We start from the raw sequence: 19,737 nt of genomic DNA on the forward strand, positions 1-19,737 counted from the left end.
TTCAAACCACCAAACCAACAAAATCGATGATCCAAATCACAATCACAATTCTTTTTAAAAATGGTATGTCTTATATTTAAATTATTTATTTGATTTATTTCTTTTGTTTACAAGAATAAATGGAACCACCATAACATTGACCAAAGTTGTAAACATCGACATGGAAATCACCGGCACATCCACTGGCAGTACCATTGAAATAGAAAATGGCAAGTGTTTGGGCATCCATATCACATTTGTACATTGAATCACTAATACATGTACCTGTTGGCATTGTATTTGGTATACCTTTGGTTTGACAATGTATATCTTTGTAATCGGTTTCAATCGCTAAAAAAGTTGGTTGTTGTGCTCCACCATTACAGAAAACTACAACAATCATAACCAATAATAGTATTAATGTTGAAACGAATGATTTGATTGTATACATTTTTATATATATATAAAATATATAGAACAATGATGTGTGTTGTATTTATAAAGAGTTTATAAGTATAAATAAAAAGAACCAAGGAATGATCGCGATCATTTATAAACACCCAAATTAAAGAAAAAATAGAGAGATATTATCTTTTTATTTTACAATCACTAATTAAAAAAAAAAATCTAATTAAAAAATTTAAAAATGATTTGAAGGTGTTGATATTCATCCCCTTTGACTCTTTAAACTAAAGTTCATTTCATCAAAAGGAATGGTTATATTAGATTATATATTTATTTATTTATTTATTTAAATTAATGTTTTAAGCTTCAACACAACCAAACTCCCAACCACTTTCACATTCACCGAATTGAAGTACTTCGGTGGTATGTTGACCACTGCAGGCGTGCTTGGTAAGGTTGTAGGAGAAGATGGTGAGAGTCTTGGCATCCATGTCGCAGGTGTAGATGTATTGACCACCAAGGCATTGACCGGTTGGGAATTTGTAGGAGTCTGGACGACCACCTTGACATTGGGCAGTACCATAGTAGTATTCCATGGCAATAAGATCTCCAAGACAGGCAACTGCCATCATGGCAACCAATAATGCAAGTACAATTGATTTGAAAGAATAGTTCATCTTTTTCTTGTTGTTGTTGTTGTTATTCTATGTATAGGTAGTAGTAGTTGAATAAGTTGTGATCTCTATTAAACTATGACTCGCTCTCTATTTATACACACTACATTCAAAAGATATAGAATCAATTCTATTCTATGATATATAACAAACAAATATGAAAATATACAGAATGTAGAATAATACAGAACCAAAAAGTAGAACGTAAATACCAATGGCAGATGATTCGATCGAATGACAGCTCGTTTTTTTTTTTATTTCTTTTTTTTTAGATTTCGAAATGGAATGAACGACCCAGAGACTCACTGGGGAAACCGACCGACCGACAGACCGACCAACACCGAGTTTTTTTAGATAGATTCATTACAATCCTGTCATCTACGACAATCGAATAGAATCTTACTCAAAAAAAGGTGGAAGATGGAAGATGGGATGAAAATATTTAATTTAATTTATTTATTATTTATCACATTCATAGATGGAACCACCAGCACATTGGCCTAATTGATAGGTGTAACTGTTCCATGTACCACCACATTTTTGTATTGGGAAATTAAAATACATAATCTCATCAATAGTTCCATTGGCAATATTACAAGTATAAACATATTGTCTTTGAAAACAAACTCCTGATTCTGTTTTAGATGTTGTATAGGAATCGGTACAATTTACATTTCCATAATTCTAATTGATAGAAAATCAAAAGAGGTTAGTTTCACTAATGTTTCATTCATTCCAAATAAATTTTAATACTAACCTTGATGGTAACATAATAAGAAGATGAATCAATTTCACCATCATAGTTTGCATTTACAAAAATCAATAATAATGAAATAAATAATAATAGAATTGAAAGTTTAAACATATTTGTTTGAAGATTGTTAATTGGTCTGAAATGATAAATGATTGATTTATTAAGCCATGGTTCATGATCTATTTATAATCAAATTTCTATTATTCAAATTTGAATGATTTGCGCGATCCTAAGTACTTGTTGACAACATGTTCTATTGATATTCTATTTGATCGATCATAGTTGATGATATTGGGAACCAACAAACTATACAAATATCTTTTACAATCGTCAGCACCGTTTCAAATATTTTTTTGAAATCATGAACTACCATATCCCTAAAATAGTCATCTGTTTCCTCTAACCCTTTTTCAAGGTTATGTATGATCTAAAGATATTTTTTTTAAGTATCTCTCTGTGATGATCTTTATCTTTACACAATACAATAGACACAACAATGTACAAACAAACAACTATACACTATACAATCAATAGATTGCAACTTTAGGTAGACAATGACGACAAAAAGATCAACAACAATAACATCAACAACAACAACGATAGGAGGTTATCGAACAACATTTCATAATATATTTAAAGTACTATATCTAAGAAACAAGATATTTAATTGTATAAGAGAACTATCAAGATTAGATAATAGTTTGGGAAAAAAGACAATCAAAGGAAAAGAATTGATTCAACAGTCATCAAGAGTGTGGTTTGAAACCTATGGAATGCCATGGGACTTTATTAAACATTATCTACTATTCAATCATGAGATTAGTGGCCATGGTGAAATAGAGTACAAGTGTAGATGTGAACTTGTCAATATGTATATACGTCATCCCAATGCATCAAGTGATACACTTAAACATCTCTTGGTGTGGGGTCCAACTCCATTGCACAAACAAACGTTTGAACGTGTACTCGCCAACGGCAACTATGACATGGTCGTCTATCTCACTAAAATCTTTCCAAACCATAACAAGGTCGTGTCATGTGAAACAGAGTATTTTGAACACGCATTTAAATCGGGTAATGTTAAACTCGTTCGATGGCTATACCAACAATACCCAAAGGCCGACCAATACTTTGCACAACCAAGAAACCAACATTTAACATCACTCGATCAATCATGCAAAAGAGGTCACTTTGAAATGATTGATTGGTTATATGCCAACAAGAAACACGTTACCTTCTCAACAGATGCTATGGACTATGCCGCGGAAATAGGAAATCTTCCCATCCTACGATTTCTTCTTCGTAATCGAACTGAAGGATGTACCATTAAAGCTTTTATTCTGGCCGCCATTAATGGTCATATTCAAGTTTTAAAGGTAAACTTTAATTAAATAATATCATATTTAAATCCCAAATATGTATATTAAAACTCTATTTATTTATTTATTTATTTATTTTAGTATCTTTTTGAAAGATGTCCAAAGACATTTGTATCACAAAAATCAATGTTTAATGTATTTGATCAATCAGCTATAAATAATCACTTGGATGTCGTAAAATATTTACATTTAAATCATTATGGTGGAGATAAGTGTACAATAAAGGCTATGGATGGAGCTGCATCGCTAGAGATGGTACAATGGTTACATGGAAATAGAACTGAAGGATGTAGTTTTAGGGCAATTGATCAAGCTGCCTCGACTGGTAAATTAGATATCATCAAAGTAAATTAAATGAGATATTTATTTAATATTATTATTATTTCTTTTGTGCAACCTTTAATTAATTCTATTTATTTTAATAATAGTATTTAATAGAGAATAGAAAGGAAAGATATACATTACAAGCATTACAAAATGCTGTAGATAATGGTCATTTTCATGTTTTGTCCTATCTTTACGAAATTAAAAGATCACCAATTACAAAATGTAAAGTAAAAAGTTTAATTAAATTAAAAGAAGACGAGAGAGAGAAATATTCTTATTAATAATATATATATATATATTGCTATTTTCCTTTCAATTAATTAGCTTTAGATATAACAAAAGCATTAAAGAATGGATTTATAGATATTATTAAATTTTTAAAAGAAAATGGATTGGCTTCTTTTCCAACTTTGGATAATGTACAAAGTTGTTTAGACTCTGCTAATCTAGAAATGGTACAATTATTTTTTAATAATTACAAAGGATGTCCGATGACCAATATTATTAGAAATGCTATTCATCGTAAATGTGGAACAAATATTATAAAGTATCTAGCGTCACTAGGGTACAGGTACCCAGACGATACATTGATGATGGTAGTACAAAATAGAGATTTGGAAATGATACAATATCTTTTAGAATCAACAACACTAGAATTAGAATGTAATGAATCAGTGGTAGAAGCTGCCATTGTCGCAGGTAGTATCGAAATTGTAAAATATTTATTCAATAATAATAATAGTAGAACAGACAAGGTACATTGTTCAGAGAGTTCAATCAAAACTGCATTTTCTCATCATCATATCAATATTGCTCAATTCCTTTATACTATAAAAAATCAAATTAAAAAATAATTAATAAAATAATATTAATATTTATTTATTTATTTTTTTCTATAATTATTATTATTATTGACAATTTGATGAAATTGGGATATCGGTATTGATTATTTGTCCATTTTGATCGAGAATGACAGAAATTGGTTCGATGTGATAAAGTAAAAGAGGTGAGGAGACTGTAATGTTATAATGACCGAGTGGTACCAATTCAAGTTCAAATCGTCCAGCCATGTTGGTTGCAAGTGTAATATTTCTTTGTTGGTTGTAAAGTAATACAGTTACACCTGCAAAAGGGAATTCACCATTATCATACAATCCATTAATGATGGCATCATGAAATGCTAATCCCTTTACAGTTCCATAATGATTTTCTTGTCCTGTTGTTGTTGAGGTGGTAGTGGTAGAAACTCCAGATGTTTCTCCTGTTGTAGTTGAAGTTGAGTATCCAGTACTGGATGAACTAGAGGTAGTACCAAGAGTTGTTGAATCCCATCCAGTTGTTGTAGTTGAAGATCCAATAGTTGTAGAAGATGTTGTATAATCTATTCCGGTGGTTGTTGAATTGACACCAGCAGTAACACCAGCAGTTACACCGGCAGTGACAACAGAGGTAGCACCAACTGTAACTACAGCAGTGATAATAGCTGTAATAATAGAAGTGGCATCTGCACCAACTGTAATCACACCAGTTGTTGTTGAAGATCCACCACCGCCTGTTGTCGAAGGACCTGTTGTAGATGTAGTTGTAGTGGTTGTCGAGTCATTCTCTTGGGATTGAGAATCTTGTGATGAAGATTCATCTTCTGAACTATCAGATTTATGATTAAATTCACCAGAGTTTGATGCTTGACCCTTGAATGTAACATAGACCAATTTTTGACCGTCAGTGCTGCTAGGTGCAACCGTACATACAATCGATTTACCTTGACTGTCAACCGATTGCACAGGACAGTCCACACCTCCAACAGTGATTTGTGATGTATAGCCCGGTCCTTGGAGACCAAGATCCGACCCACTTATGGTAATGGTCGTGGATTGGTCACTCTTCCCTTCGGATGGCGATACAGTGTCAATGTGAGGTTGACGATAAGAAAAACCAGTGTTGGTGTTGGTCGACAGTGATCCATCGTAAACTAGGCGAATGGGGATATTAATTCATTATTGACAAATTCATATACATTGGATCAATCTCTATTGATGAATCTTTCACCAAGTAATGTTGATCAACTTGAAGTTGCTTTTTCAAGATGGTGTCAATTTTCAACAACATCTAATCAATTGGTAACCAAATTATTAGAGTCATCTAATGATGGAAATCAAGATGTTTTTAAATTTTTAAATCATCTCTCTACAAATTATGATCAAGAAACAAGTAGATTAGATTTATGTCTGTCATCGATGACTGTCTATAAAATTTGTAAACCAATGACATTGGTTTATATAACTCAACTACTTGCAACCATAATGTCTCATCCAATTACAACTATGACTACTTTTGGTGACCTATCATTATACAAATATAATCATCCAATTGATCAAGGACAACAACATCAACAGCAACTAGTCATTATTGGTTATAATAATCTAATTTGTGATTACCTTTTATTGTCAACTGGTCAACAATTGGATACTCTAATATCTATTGCAAACAAACAAGTTTGTAAAGAAGCTGGACCAATTCTAATAGATGTAAAATCTGAAATACCAACCTCTGGAGGACAAATTACTATTACAGCTCTTTACTTTTCACCTGAAACTATCAATGTACTCATTGGAGATAGTAATACCTTTACTGCCACATTTCAACAACAAATCGATCCAGTCACCTTTATCTACTACCTACCACAAGGTAGTGGTAGAAATATCCCTATTACTTTGGATTTGGATGATGATTTTGCCAACAACTATGAAACTATAAAGAAGAAACAATTCTTTATTCATTATTCATTCCCATCAATTTCAGTTGTGATTCAATCCTATGACAATAATATTGAATCTAGTAGTACAAGTACATTGACCATTCAAGGAGCCAATTTTGGATCAACCCCTAATAATGTTCAAGTAACCATTGACAGTGATACTCGTTGCAACATTGAGACGATTGTTGATACATCGTTGACATGTCAGACTCTTACATCAATGGTATCAGGTCACCATGATATTATTGTAACGGTCAATGGTATCCCTACAACATCTACTCATACCCACTTGACACTTGAACGATATACATTGGATGAAACCATCATTGGTCTATCACTCTATTCACTCGACTCTCCACAACAACAAATACTTGAAAAGGGGTCTTGGGACGATCGGTATGGTGTAAAAGGTATTGGATTTTCTAGTCTACAAGAATCAATGATTCAAGTATTTGTAGGTGACCAACAATGTACTGTTGAATCTCGTGATGAAAGAAATATTATATTTAGAATATCCCCTCAAGTCGGTCCAAACCAGAATACCCCAGTTACCACAAACTTTGCAAACAAACAAACCAAACTTGTTGAATACAACTTTAATCAGTTTTCCCATGCCTCTGCCATTGGTTATATCGAATACAATTTAATGACAGCAAACTCTACACATGGTGGTTCAATGGTCATCTTTGGTGATCATTGGGGTTTCCAAACTAATCTAGTACAAGTCACCATCAATCAAATACCCATCACATGTAAACCATTTGGTGTATTTGTTGAATGTATTATTCCACCAGGTTTAAATGATACATCAAATAATAATAATAATAATAATAATAATAATAATATTCAAGCTAAAGTAAACTCTATTCAAGCTATATTTTTAAACAAATTTAAATATAATGATCAATAAATAAATAAATCAAAAAAAATAATTGGTTAAATAGAAAAATATTAAAGAGGGAGATTTTTAATTTATTTTTTCATTGTGTTAGTCTCTTCCTAATCATGATGAATAATAGTAGAAATAAAGTAAAGAGTGTAATAAAGAAGAACTTTTACAAGTTTACAGGTATATTGGGATTCAAGAGTAGAAATACAAAGGATCAGAATCAAGATGAACCAAATGTAGATGTATTATCTCTACCTCGTACAAATATAGACAATGAAATCATATCATTGGAAAGAGATGAATTTGATAAACGTTTAAATGATTTTAAATCTTATCTATTTAATCATTATAGTAGTAATAATAGTAATAGTAATAATAATAGTAATAACAATAATAATAATATAACATTACCAAATGATTTAATACATTCAATATTTATATCAATATTATCAAATACAAACATGTTGATTGATACTTCTTTAATTAATAATAGTAATAGTAAACAACAACAACAACAATCAAATTGTGAATTACTTTCAAATGTAAGCAAAGTGAATAAAGAAAAAGAAAAAGAAAAGACTATATATTAATTTAACTCTTTACTATTAGATAATACCATTAATGTGTGGATTAACATGTTCATATATTACATGTACAAGAACTACAACACCAGAAGATTTGGTTCAGAAATTGTTTGATGTAAACATTAATGTAACATCTGGTGGTGCAAATACATCATCTTCATCATTGGATGCTACTGCTAGTAGTAGTAATAATACAAGTTCAAATAATAGTCCAATCAACCGATTAAATAATGAATCAATGCAACTTCCATCTTCATCTTCTACTACTACTACCACTACGACTAACAAGAGAATGGTAGATATATTATTGGTAGATGATTTGGATCTTGCACCATTACCTACAAGATATACATTGTTTCAAATGATGTCTTATAGAAAGGTTGCCTACAAGGGTCGTACATTGGACACTCCAGAATATTTTAGTGTCATTGCAACTGTATCATCATTTAGTAATGAATTTAATCAAGATTCAACCCAAAGTGCAGATCATCATCAACAACAACAACAACAAGTTATTTATCAAAGACAAAGTAGATCAATGTCTATGATTAACATGTCAACCAAAGATAGAAATCATCATCATCATCATATAGAACCAATTTCACCACTTATATTGGATAATTTCTTTTTAAATTATCGATTATACGAACCTTTAAATGTACCAATGTTGACCAAACCTTTACATGACCCACTCTTGTCTCCACAACCACAACAACAAATATTGACAGCTCGTCGTATACACAGACTTAGACGTCAACTACAATCAGACTGTATATACATTACCAATGATATGGAACAATATATACGTACTATTATTGTTAATCTAAGAAACCATCCACTCGTCACATATGGCCCATCTCCAAGAGCCACTCCAACACTTACACTTGCCTCTAAAGCATGTTCACTACTTTCAGGTCAATCTTTTGTCACTCCAACACATGTAATATCAGTTGCAACACTTGTACTAAACCACCGAATCTTTTTATCAAATCCTTTTCCTCTTGATGATAAACAACAATATCGTCATCAACAACATTCAAATAACCATCCACTGTATGAACAAATTAAATCAATGTCTACAGTTTCAACAGGTCAATTATTATTACCTAAACAACATTTAACAAGACATTCTTTAAATACAACTATGGATTATATAGTTGATAAATCCATGGATAATATATCACCACCATCAACATCACCAAGAGAAAAGACATCAACATCAATACCATTAGATCTTCCATCAGGAGTTATAAAATCAATTAGTAATAATATATTATCACAAGCAACTCATCTTCCACCACCTCCCATTTCAATTATAGATACTGATCATCTTGTTCCAAGAGATAATAATCAACAACAAGTTAGAATGATGTCACCAATTACAATTCAAACCGATGATGATAATGCAAGTAGTTTTCATGGTAGTGAACTTGGAATAACAATTGATAATACCATGGTTGTAGATTCTTTTAGTGTAATTAGAATCATGTTGGATAATTTATCTCCTCCCATCTAAAAAAAAAAAAAAAGAAAAAGAATAAATAATAATAACTGTATATATATATAAAAAATAAGGAGTAATGACAGAGCGTGTTTTTATTTGATTTATAAAAAAAAGAATAAATTGATTTAAAAAGCATATCAAATCATATTGTTCGTGGGTACTAGATTAGATAATCTATCCGTGATAGAGTTGATTTGATTATTATTATTATTATTATTATTATTATTATTATTATTATTATTATTATTATTATTATTATAATAAGCAATAAAATTATTGTTGCTCCGACTCGGTTTGTAAAGAGTGGAGGAGTTGGATAAGTTCTTTGTGACTTCCATTTCGAGAGAGAGCCAAAAGTTGAACATGGTATGGACTGATTCTTTTTTTTTCTATTTTATTCCATACATCAATCAAACGTCTTGGGGAATCTACTCCAACACTCAATACTTTACGTTTGACATTTCTAACTGTCAAAATGATCATGGTTTTTATACAAGATTCTAAATCATCGTTTGGAGTAGAGGTGTGAGTGCCATTTGATTTGACCATTGAGATGAGAACATTATTTGAGGCAGTGTAGTAACAACCTTCATAAGGAGATGGGTTTCCTGAAAACAATACAGAAGATGACCAATCAATTAAAATGGGCTCCTTTGATTCATTTGATAAAATGATATTAGAGGGGCCTATGTCACGGTGAATGATATTGTTTTTGTGAACATCCAACAAAATTTGAATAATCTATAAATAAAGAATATTGTTAATTTTATTTTCTCCTCTTCAAGGAAAAAACTTACTTTTCCCCAGTTTTTAAATGCTATTGAAGTATTAATGACACTTCCAAGAGGAGACATCACCATCCACTTGCTTGAATCACCTGATGAACGAATAATTTTTGGGACACCATTGAAATCTTTTAAACTTTGCAAACGCTTTTCCTCGTTTGACTTGAAATGTGGCTTTTTGTAGATTTTGATGAAATAAGATTTTCCATCGACCAAAGCGGAAAAAACTCTAGATGACATCCCTTCTTTTTCAAATACCAATTTTGATTTAAAATCTTGGTCGAGGTCAGAGAGGTCATCATCGACTTGTTGTTTTGGATGTGTAATTTCACCTTCTACTTTGAACTTTGAGATAAGGAGAACCAATTCTTCTATGTTTGCTAATAAGAATTAATGAAGAGAGGTTTAATACGTTACGATGGAACAACGAAAGAAACAGGAAAATGTGTGGTCAAGTAAACTAAATTGGCATGGTTGGAGGAATGTAATGAAATAACTATACTTTTAGGAGCGGTGGCCGTTGTTTGAGAAAAAAGACGTTCGAGCTCTGCAAAAAGCGATTCAATGAGTTGTTCTCTTTCTTTCATTTTTTGATCATCAGCTTTTTGTTCTGGAGATTCATTCTTGAAATTACGTTTAAAGATTTCAATTGATTTGGAATTGAATGTAAGATTCTCTCCTTTAAAACCATCTTTAAGATAAAGGCAATCTTGATCATAACCTCCTTTGTCTATACCAGATTTTACCCATTCTAAAGTTTGAGTGTGGGTCCAATTGTTGACGACTGTAGTCATCGTAAGGGATGGGGGAAACTATTGTAATATAAGTTATTTAAAAAAGATGGGATAGTAAAGAACAAATAACTAAACTTGATAAGGAGAAAAATATATATTCGATGATAAAAAAAAAATTAATAAAATGGTGTCTGAAATGAACTAAAATTAAAAAATAAATAATAATTGTATATAATTAAAAGATATAATAATATATTATTTGTGTGTATTATTTTTAGAATATAATATAATATTCTTTTTGGTTTTTCTATTTTGTTTTGATTTACCAATCTTCATCTTCCTTTTTAAGATCTTTAACAATTTCACCATTACCCCAACCTCTCATTTCCATACCTTTTGGTGGAGCACCTTTGACCTTTTTCTGGCCAACGTCTTCCCAATTGGTAGAGAGGACGGTGCCACCAGATTCGACAAATGACTTCATCATGGCACGTCTTTGTTCTTCAGAGCCACGTGAAAAGATGTCTTGGAAGACACGGTTGAGTGGATCACCTTCCTTGTCCTCTGCATCGATATCATCCCAATTCTTTTTGCTTGCATAGGGTGACACTACAGATGGTGCTTGTCCAGTGGTAGTAGAAGCGGTGGTGTTGGTTGCAGTTGATTGATCAATTTCGCTTACTGTAGTTGCACCAGTATACTCGAGATCATCCCATTTGATGGCACGAGATTTCTTTAACAAGATTTCAACCTTCATCGATGAATATTTGACTGTGCTTTCAGCTACAATGATTGGATCAAACAAATCACATTCAAATAAATATTCACTTCCAGTTGCCATCAAGAATGATACTGATAACTAAGAAAAAATTAAATATATAATATAATAGAAAATAGAAAGAAAAGAAAGATTAGTATCTATATATATTTTAAGTACTTTTTGATTCTTACAGATTTATCTTTAATTTCTATTTTAGAGTTTGATGCAGTTACAAATTTAGCAAAGATGGTAACAGTAACGTTTGTAGCGGTATCAAACCATTCATGTCTAACCTTTGTACCAACAGATGGAAGTGGGAGCTTTGGTTGTTCTGGTTTAGCTGCAACTGGAGCAACAGCAACTGGTGCTGGGGTTGGTACGGCTGCTGGTGTTGGAGTAGCAGATTGACCCAATTCAGCTTTAGTCTTTCTAACCCAAGTCTTGAATTGACTATTCTCTGCATCTAATGATTGTCCCTTTTCAAATGAAGCTAAAGCAGATTCATATTCTTCAAGTTCAAACAAATATTGTCTAAATAAATAAAGAAAAAATAAAGAGAGAGAGTAAGTAAAAAGATTGAAATGATAGTAGTTTTAGTTGGTTGTTGTTGTTGTTGTTGTTGTTGTTGTTGTTAAAGTTCCCTTACCCCTTCTTGAGATAGGCTTTTGGATTGTTTGGGTCTATTTTTATACATGTATTTACATCGGCAATAGCGTCATTGAAAGAGTTGAGGTTGTGGTGACATTGAGATCTCTTGAAATGAGCTTCGTAGGATTGTGGGTCAGTCTTGCATGCTCTATCATAACATTCTAATGCCTTGTCATATTCTTCATCTACAAAGAATGAATTTCCTTTATTTATATCTTCCATAACTCCTAAATATATATGTAATACTATGTATCTCTATATTTATAACTAATGAAATTAAAAGTGAAAGTGGCAATTTAGAAGAAGCGAAGTGCATCTCTTTTTTTTTTTTTCAATGATCTTTTTTTTATAGTTTATTTAATTTTTAGATTTATTTTCTGAAAGATTGGAAACATCTGGATACCTAAGATCGGAGTTCTTCTAGAGAGACTAGTGAGCGACATGGAGGTGTTGTCCGAGAGGTGGTAATGAACACCTACCCGAGAGAGAGAGAGAGAGAGAGAGAGAGAGATTGCGACGGAGAGTGATATGGAAAGGGTTGGAGCAACCAGACGACACCCGATAATTTGATTATGATTGGATCTGAATGTAGGAATTGGAATGAACTGGATGAGATTGAGAGAAAGAAAGAAAGAGAGTATGTGGAAAGTGTTGGATATGATATACATGAGAGATTCTGGAAATATAAGACACTTTTTAAATTTATCAGAGTTTAACACTTTTTAAGGAACAGTTAAGTTTATTTAGAGGGTCTTGACAAGTTGCTTCTTGTAGTTGTTGAGTGGACCATGGTTAGAGATAATCTTAACATTGGCACCATCGTTGACGACACGGTTGGTGGCCTTGAGTTCCTTGAACTCTTCACGGTTGTACTTGGTGAAACCCCACTTCTTGGAGATGACGATTTTTTGACGACCTGGGAACTTGTAAGATGAACGACGGAGGGCTTCAATGATGTGGTTGGACATACCATCCTTGCATCTGATAGAGAAGATGATTTGACCGATTTCAACACGAGCGCAGAGACCCAATGGCTTACCGTAAGCTCCTCTCATACCTGTTTGGAGACGATCAGCACCGGCACACGACAACATCTTGTTGATACGGAGTACGTGCCATGGGTGAACACGGACACGCATGTGGAAGGAATCCTTACCTCCGACCTTGGTGATGTACTTGTTGCAAGAGATACGACCAGCTTCCAAAGCTTCAGAGGAAAGTTGCTCCTTTTCGAGTGAAATCAAATGAGCACAGAATGGGAATTCCTCAGTTGAAGCCTTCTTACGACCGAGATCATAGATCTTAATCTTGGCGTCTGGGACACCACGACAGTATCTAGACTTGATGTATGGCTTGTTCTTACAGTATCTGTAACTGTATAATATGTAAGTGAAGGTAGTATAATAATATAATATAGTATGAGGGAGTGGTGTGTTAGTAAACTTTCGTTCGTCTGTTTCTATCTTTCTATCTTTCTACAACAGCTGTATTGTGTGTAGTTGTGCTGTTGGTGCTGCTTGTGTAGATAGATTCTATGCTATAATATTGATATATACCATCTGGCTGGACGACGACCCATTTTAACAATCTTTATAATGGTTAATCAGTAAACAACTATTTTCAAAGGGGTGTGGATTGTGATGGAGGAGTGTAGGAGGAGGTGAGAGCACGCACACTGTGACTGTGAGAGATTTTGCACGAAATAGAAAAAATAGAAAAAAATTGTGTTTTTTCAAAAATACAAATGAAAAAAAATGCACGTGATAGAAAGCTCACTCTTCACGCCTTTTATATTTTTCTCATCGTACGACCAACATTCGCGAGAGAGAATGCCATTCTTTCAAAGAACACTTCATTACTACGACGGATGAATTTAATCAATAATTAATAATTTAATTTGATCAACTAACTGCATCACATCTTCTTCTTGCTCTATTCTATTCTCCTCAACACAACACACTATTATTGTATTCATAAAGTTGAACATTTTAAAAAAAAAAAAGAAAGGACAGAGAAGAAGAGAATGGACGAGCCAATTGATGATTGACAGTACTCATGAACTTAGTTGGTTTGGTGTCAGCTGATGATGATGAGGACAGAGAAGAAGAGAATGGACGAGTCAAAACTATGAACTATTAATTGTCAGTTGATCAATATTATATTATATTATTCTAGTTTTTTAAAAAGATAAGATAAGACGATAGATATAGAGAAAAGATAAAGAAAAGAGAGAGATCTGTGTTCAATTTAGAGAGACGATATTTTTTTGATTAGGGATGAAATTTGAAAAGTTGTAGTAACTATAAACTATTAATAATGGATGGGTAGGGATTTCAGAGACGTACCTATTGTAAATATCTTTGTGTGGGTTGCAGCGACCAGGGTAACTTTGAGAAAAAATCTAGGTCTTTGAAAAAGAGTCGGGTTTAGTGTTTTTTAAAATAATTTATAAAATCGGTGTCGACGGTATCCGGAGGCAGGCAGGCAAACGATCCCTTTAAATTCACTTGCACAGACAGCCTTCTTTTTCATTCAATTGTAATAACTTATATACATATATACAAATACAAACAAAATGTTTAGATACATCTTTGCCGTTTTATTATTGATTGTAGCTGTTGCTAATGCTACAGTCGATCTCGAAGCTCTTTATCGTGCTGCCAATATTACCATTCCAGCTTCTCAATGTGCTTCTGCTGCTTCAAAGGCTGGTCACTATGCTGTAAGTCAACAAACATTATTTAAACAAAAAATCAAACAAACAAACATAAATAATAAATATACTAACCATTCTCTCAATCAATATTTGTTTTCTTTTCACTTGTTTATTATTATTATTATTTTTTTACTTCTTCCCTAGTCATGTGGATGCCCATACGTTTGGGGAGGTACTAGTTGTGGATGTGGTGGTAGTGGAGGTATGGACTGTTCAGGTCTTGTATACACCTCTTACAGAGAAGCTGGTTACACTGGTATCCAAAGAACCACCTTTGAACAAATCAACCAAGGTTCATCCTGTGGCTCTTGCTCACCATCCAACTTGGGTTCCTGCAAGGTTGGTGCCTTGTTCTTCTACTGTTTCTCTCAACCATGTCCAGATCATGTATGATATTCAAATTTGAACGTTCAACAAATTGATTTATTTACTAACTATTATATTATATTGTTTTATTTAAAATAATAACCTATACTATAGGTCGTCATGTACTTGGGTGGTGGCAAGGCTGCCGAATGTCCAGAACCAGGTCAAGATTGTCATATCATTACTCCATACTCTGAGTCATACTATGCTTGCAGAACTTTATGTTAAACATAAAGATTTCCAGAAAGGTTGGTTGGTTAGGGGGTTCAAACCTAAAATCAAACAATCGATCGATCGACAGGACAACTACATAATAAAATTTAATTTAATTTTTTTTTCAACTTGACATCATTAAAGTATGATCTGTCACATGATCATTGCTTCTCAATATAAATATATGTAAATAGTAATAATAGTAGTAGTAGTAGTAGTAGTAGTAATGAATAATAGTATTGTAATATTACCATCAATAATAGAAAAGAATATAATCAATTTAATATTGATAGATGATCTGTCAAGTCATGGACTGTTGGATAATGCAATGAGACTATGTAAAGTTAGCAAGAGATGGTTAAAGCATACAAGTAGTATCTTTACAAAACACTTTTATCTACATATTCAAACAAATGATTCATTAAACAATTACAACAGAATTAAAAAAAAGAAAAAGAAACAAGAGGAAGAAGAAGATCAAGAAAAAGAAAAAGAAGAAAAGAATAGTTGTTGGTTAAAAATATTAGAGAATAATTTAAAATCACCATTTTGTTTGTTGTATCCATGTCCTCATAGGGTTGGTATAACATTTCAATCGACTCTATTGTCATTGGACGGCATTAAACAATTATTGGCTAGTCGTGCATTTAGCGAGATTGATTCGTTGACTGTTGGTATACCAGTGTCTACATCGACGATGGCGATGGCGGCGAGTGACCACCACCATGGTCATGAATCACCATCATTTTACTCGCCGTGTGCAGTAATTGATTTATTGTCACCAATCATTCAACATGGATATCAATTAACTAGATTCAATATAGAAGGAGTCTATTGTAATGCATTGTGTCAGGCATTTATACCAATTACAAATAGTCTAACTAAATTCTTATGCGTCGATTTGACACCTCCAACAAATCTTGAAGAGAATAATGGTAGTGGTCGAGATAATAGTTCTAGTTCAAGTTCTAGTTCAAGTTCTAGTTCAATGTTACAATTATTATATTCTACAAGATCAACATTACAATCACTTCATCTTAATTTCAGACAACACACTTTACTCACAACTTTGTTGTCTTGTCAAGACTATATATTCAAATCATTGCAACTACTCAATATACTGGATGCCGATCAGTCCAAATTACCGTGGGATCTATTCCCAACGGTTGTACCGAATCTACGTCAACTCGGTATCACCAATCACGACTATAGCAAGACAGTGTCACCTGCACTTGCCAATTACCTCGTGTCAAGTGGCGTGAGGTACCTGTCATCAGTATGTCTTTTACCAGAGACGCTGTCGTTGATAGCCGGTCTACAGCGATCAGTATCGATGAGTATAGATATGGAGAGCCGCAAGACACGTATTACACCAGGTGGATTGTCGAGTCATCACAAGGACAGTATAAGGTATCACCCTAGTCTGACCGACCTCTCTGTACATTGCAATTTATTCATGTTTGATGTTGATATATTCCAACCACTGCCATTCCTCTCCATCACTAGTCTCAGACTCACCATTCCCCCTTCACTCATTGGTCATATTACCAAGGTCGTTCCCAACCTCCAACTTCTTGAAACCTTTTACCTACTTTGTGTAAAACGTACCAATCAACCACAACTCGAATTGGAAATGGTGACACCAAACCTTTTACAAGCACTTGGTCAAAGCAAGACTGTATCATTGATTGAATTGTATGGTCTCTCTATAACATCGACACAAGTTGATAGATTTGTCATTCCAATGATTAAATCACTCAATAGTCTATCGCGATTAAAAACTTCAACCTTGCAATACCCAGATTCCTACATTGTAAAATATTTTAATATTAAAAATGATCATACAACTACAACTTTATCAAAAAAAATGGTAACTCGAAAAAACAATCAAACAAACAAATAATTAATTAATTTATGTATATTAACATCTTTCTTTTTTTTTTAATAATAGTAATAGTAATTTTAATTTGCAATTATAAATAGCATGTATACATCCAATTGCAATTGGTAATAATTATTGTGAATGGTAATATAATTCAACAAAACAACAACAGCTGTCTCGACAGAATTGTAATGTTGGTTGAACACCATGGTGTTTATAGATTGTAATATTGACACCTTTTACATTGGGTGTTTCCTGAACCACATGATCTATCGTAAATATTGCAATAGATTGGATTAATCATTTCAAAATGATATTGGATTGGTTGATCAACCAATTAAATCTTATTAGAAATAGAAAATAAAAAGAAATAATTTAAAGATATATTTTTTTTTTTTCTTTGCTCGAAAAAAAATAATAATAATCATAGTAATAGCTATTACTATAGTACTATACATACAATGATGATTAATCAACAACAACAACAACAACAACAACAACAACAACAACAACAACAACAACTACAATTACCAACAATAATAACAAAGATTATTATTGATTTTGTATTAGGTTGTGGTGGGGATAGTAGTTTTGTAGAGTTGACCAATAATGCATATAGACTTTTTAAAGTTTGCAAGAGATGGTTAAAGATTACAAGTAGTGTATTTGTACAATACTATACTTTAAGATTACAATCTACTGCTGTTGATAATACTATAACCTATATCAAAGGATTACAACAAAATATACAGTCACCATTTTGTTTATTATATCATTATCCTTTGTCAAAGGTTGAATTGGTATTTGGTTATGATTATATGCAGAATGCATACATTCAACAAAAGTTGGGCAGACCAATTGCATATCAAACACATCATAATGATAGTCAATTCTCAGAGCTCAAAGAACAAATAGAATCTGGACATCTACAACCAACCGGTATACCAATTGGTATACCTCAACTACGGTTGGGTGAGGGTAAATATTCAATCAAACGAAGAATTCAAGTCTGGCAACAATTTCAAAATGTAGATACACGATCAATCAACACTTCACCAAATATGATTAGTAAAGAATCAACAATCTTTAATCAACTAGTACAATTATTTACAAATAGAGCCGTGTTTGGAGAAATAACAACATTGGATATATACACATATGATGATATAGACACTGATGTATTGATACCTATTATAAATTATGGTAATCAATTAACAACTCTATTTCTAGATGGTAGACACAATCAAAAGGTTTGTAAAGTTGTATTACCAATTGCAATGAATCTATCTACTTTGGCTTATAGAGATGATCTGGGTCAGACAACCAACAACATTAACTTTAACAACATTGACCTCCTCAACGACAATGACAACAATAAGGAGGAGGAGAATTATTTCTTAAAATTAATAGATAATAATCATTCTTCATTAGAGAGATTATACTTGGAGACACCAAATACCAACATATTAAATAATATATTTAAATCTAGTGGCGGATTGATATTTAATCATTTAAAGTTTCTTCAAATCAAATCAAGGTACCAATTTCACATGCCTTGGAATGATTTCAAAGTATCTCTCCCAAATTTAGAGGTGATAAAGATAAAAGATGGTCATTTGTTTGCAGATAGTCTTTCAACAAGGTTGAAAGATTATTTAATAGCAAGAGGTGGAAAGGTTCAATATATGGCACCGGTTCATTTATCTCTTGAAACGGTAGACCTTGTTCAGTATCTTGCCTATTACCTAGACTTAACAATAGACAACGACGTTATGTTCACAACATCTTTGGACTATGTACTGCCTACATTACCACCAATCAAATACCATCCTTCACTACTAGGACTATCATTAAGTTGTATAATGCCATCGGATGATCTGCTAAAGATTGATCCATTTCAATATATTCCATTTACAACATTGAAAAGTTTAATAATCAAATTGGCCAATCCAGGCTCAACCATACCATACTTGGATAGATTCGAGCAACTAGAGACACTTTCAATAAGAGGTCCTCTCGGCGACTATTCACCAGAATTTCAAATACTTTGTCAAGATATTTCAAAGATCCAAACTCTCACCTCTCTTGGATTGCATTTTCAAAGGACTGGTAATCATACTGATATTCTAAAGTGGAATGTCAACTTTACACCAATGATCAAACAACTAGTGCATTTAAAAGCATTTAAAACCGTTCAATTTCTTGGTAATCTTGACAATAATGACAAAGATCATCAATGGATAGCAGCTCATTTTAATATTGAAATTGATAATCATGAAACAACTTTAACAAGAAAATAGAAAATAAAGTAAAAGTAAAAATAAAAGTAAAAAAAAAAGGGGAAACGCTTCACCAAAGTTGGGATGTAATCAACATTTTT

At 32.5% G+C, this 19,737-nt stretch overlaps 12 protein-coding genes across 12 annotated transcripts; 5 read left to right on the forward strand and 7 right to left on the reverse strand.

Moving 5' to 3' along the window:
* Positions 1-94: 94 nt before the first annotated feature.
* Positions 95-430, reverse strand: DFA_06525 (uncharacterized protein; the record flags this gene model as incomplete). Its single annotated transcript, XM_004362169.1, has 1 exon — positions 95-430. One exon carries the CDS (start codon positions 428-430, stop codon positions 95-97), a length of 336 nt encoding a protein of 111 aa, XP_004362226.1.
* Positions 431-743: 313 nt separating this feature from the next.
* On the reverse strand, positions 744-1,061 carry DFA_06526 (uncharacterized protein; the record flags this gene model as incomplete). The annotated part of the gene is made up of 1 exon (XM_004362170.1): positions 744-1,061. One exon carries the CDS (start codon positions 1,059-1,061, stop codon positions 744-746), a length of 318 nt encoding a protein of 105 aa, XP_004362227.1.
* Positions 1,062-1,517: 456 nt separating this feature from the next.
* On the reverse strand, positions 1,518-2,062 carry DFA_06527 (uncharacterized protein; the record flags this gene model as incomplete). The annotated part of the gene is made up of 3 exons (XM_004362171.1): positions 1,518-1,742; positions 1,816-1,991; positions 2,050-2,062. 3 exons carry the CDS (start codon positions 2,060-2,062, stop codon positions 1,518-1,520), a joined length of 414 nt encoding a protein of 137 aa, XP_004362228.1.
* A 304-nt stretch (positions 2,063-2,366) lies between these two features.
* DFA_06528 (uncharacterized protein) lies at positions 2,367-4,372 on the forward strand (the record flags this gene model as incomplete). The annotated part of the gene is made up of 5 exons (XM_004362172.1): positions 2,367-3,188; positions 3,273-3,536; positions 3,620-3,740; positions 3,843-4,040; positions 4,158-4,372. 5 exons carry the CDS (start codon positions 2,367-2,369, stop codon positions 4,370-4,372), a joined length of 1,620 nt encoding a protein of 539 aa, XP_004362229.1.
* Positions 4,373-4,426: 54 nt separating this feature from the next.
* Positions 4,427-5,484, reverse strand: DFA_06529 (uncharacterized protein; the record flags this gene model as incomplete). Its single annotated transcript, XM_004362173.1, has 2 exons — positions 4,427-5,406; positions 5,475-5,484. 2 exons carry the CDS (start codon positions 5,482-5,484, stop codon positions 4,427-4,429), a joined length of 990 nt encoding a protein of 329 aa, XP_004362230.1.
* Positions 5,485-5,554: 70 nt separating this feature from the next.
* DFA_06530 (uncharacterized protein) lies at positions 5,555-7,186 on the forward strand (the record flags this gene model as incomplete). The annotated part of the gene is made up of 1 exon (XM_004362174.1): positions 5,555-7,186. The coding sequence occupies one exon, from the start codon at positions 5,555-5,557 to the stop codon at positions 7,184-7,186; it is 1,632 nt and encodes a 543-aa protein (XP_004362231.1).
* A 98-nt stretch (positions 7,187-7,284) lies between these two features.
* Positions 7,285-9,265, forward strand: DFA_06531 (uncharacterized protein; the record flags this gene model as incomplete). Its single annotated transcript, XM_004362175.1, has 2 exons — positions 7,285-7,707; positions 7,775-9,265. 2 exons carry the CDS (start codon positions 7,285-7,287, stop codon positions 9,263-9,265), a joined length of 1,914 nt encoding a protein of 637 aa, XP_004362232.1.
* Positions 9,266-9,526: 261 nt separating this feature from the next.
* DFA_06532 (uncharacterized protein) lies at positions 9,527-10,832 on the reverse strand (the record flags this gene model as incomplete). The annotated part of the gene is made up of 3 exons (XM_004362176.1): positions 9,527-9,994; positions 10,051-10,418; positions 10,541-10,832. The coding sequence occupies 3 exons, from the start codon at positions 10,830-10,832 to the stop codon at positions 9,527-9,529; spliced, it is 1,128 nt and encodes a 375-aa protein (XP_004362233.1).
* Positions 10,833-10,948: 116 nt separating this feature from the next.
* On the reverse strand, positions 10,949-12,496 carry sugt1 (TPR repeat-containing protein; the record flags this gene model as incomplete). The annotated part of the gene is given in 5 exon segments (XM_004362177.1): positions 10,949-10,973; positions 11,099-11,631; positions 11,724-12,063; positions 12,179-12,407; positions 12,427-12,496. 5 exon segments carry the CDS (start codon positions 12,494-12,496, stop codon positions 10,949-10,951), a joined length of 1,197 nt encoding a protein of 398 aa, XP_004362234.1.
* A 427-nt stretch (positions 12,497-12,923) lies between these two features.
* rpl10 (S60 ribosomal protein L10) lies at positions 12,924-13,759 on the reverse strand (the record flags this gene model as incomplete). Its single annotated transcript, XM_004362178.1, has 2 exons — positions 12,924-13,554; positions 13,737-13,759. The coding sequence occupies 2 exons, from the start codon at positions 13,757-13,759 to the stop codon at positions 12,924-12,926; spliced, it is 654 nt and encodes a 217-aa protein (XP_004362235.1).
* A 996-nt stretch (positions 13,760-14,755) lies between these two features.
* Positions 14,756-15,490, forward strand: DFA_06535 (NLP/P60 domain-containing protein; the record flags this gene model as incomplete). Its single annotated transcript, XM_004362179.1, has 3 exons — positions 14,756-14,902; positions 15,041-15,283; positions 15,377-15,490. 3 exons carry the CDS (start codon positions 14,756-14,758, stop codon positions 15,488-15,490), a joined length of 504 nt encoding a protein of 167 aa, XP_004362236.1.
* A 313-nt stretch (positions 15,491-15,803) lies between these two features.
* On the forward strand, positions 15,804-19,657 carry DFA_06536 (uncharacterized protein; the record flags this gene model as incomplete). Its single annotated transcript, XM_004362180.1, has 3 exons — positions 15,804-17,345; positions 17,459-17,580; positions 17,788-19,657. The coding sequence occupies 3 exons, from the start codon at positions 15,804-15,806 to the stop codon at positions 19,655-19,657; spliced, it is 3,534 nt and encodes a 1,177-aa protein (XP_004362237.1).
* Between the last annotated feature and the right edge of the window lie 80 nt (positions 19,658-19,737).

Source organism: Cavenderia fasciculata (assembly GCF_000203815.1).
Source record: "Cavenderia fasciculata unplaced genomic scaffold Scf_Dfasci-G-p-12c09.r1-3, whole genome shotgun sequence".
Classification (NCBI taxonomy): Eukaryota; Evosea; class Eumycetozoa; order Acytosteliales; family Cavenderiaceae; genus Cavenderia; species Cavenderia fasciculata.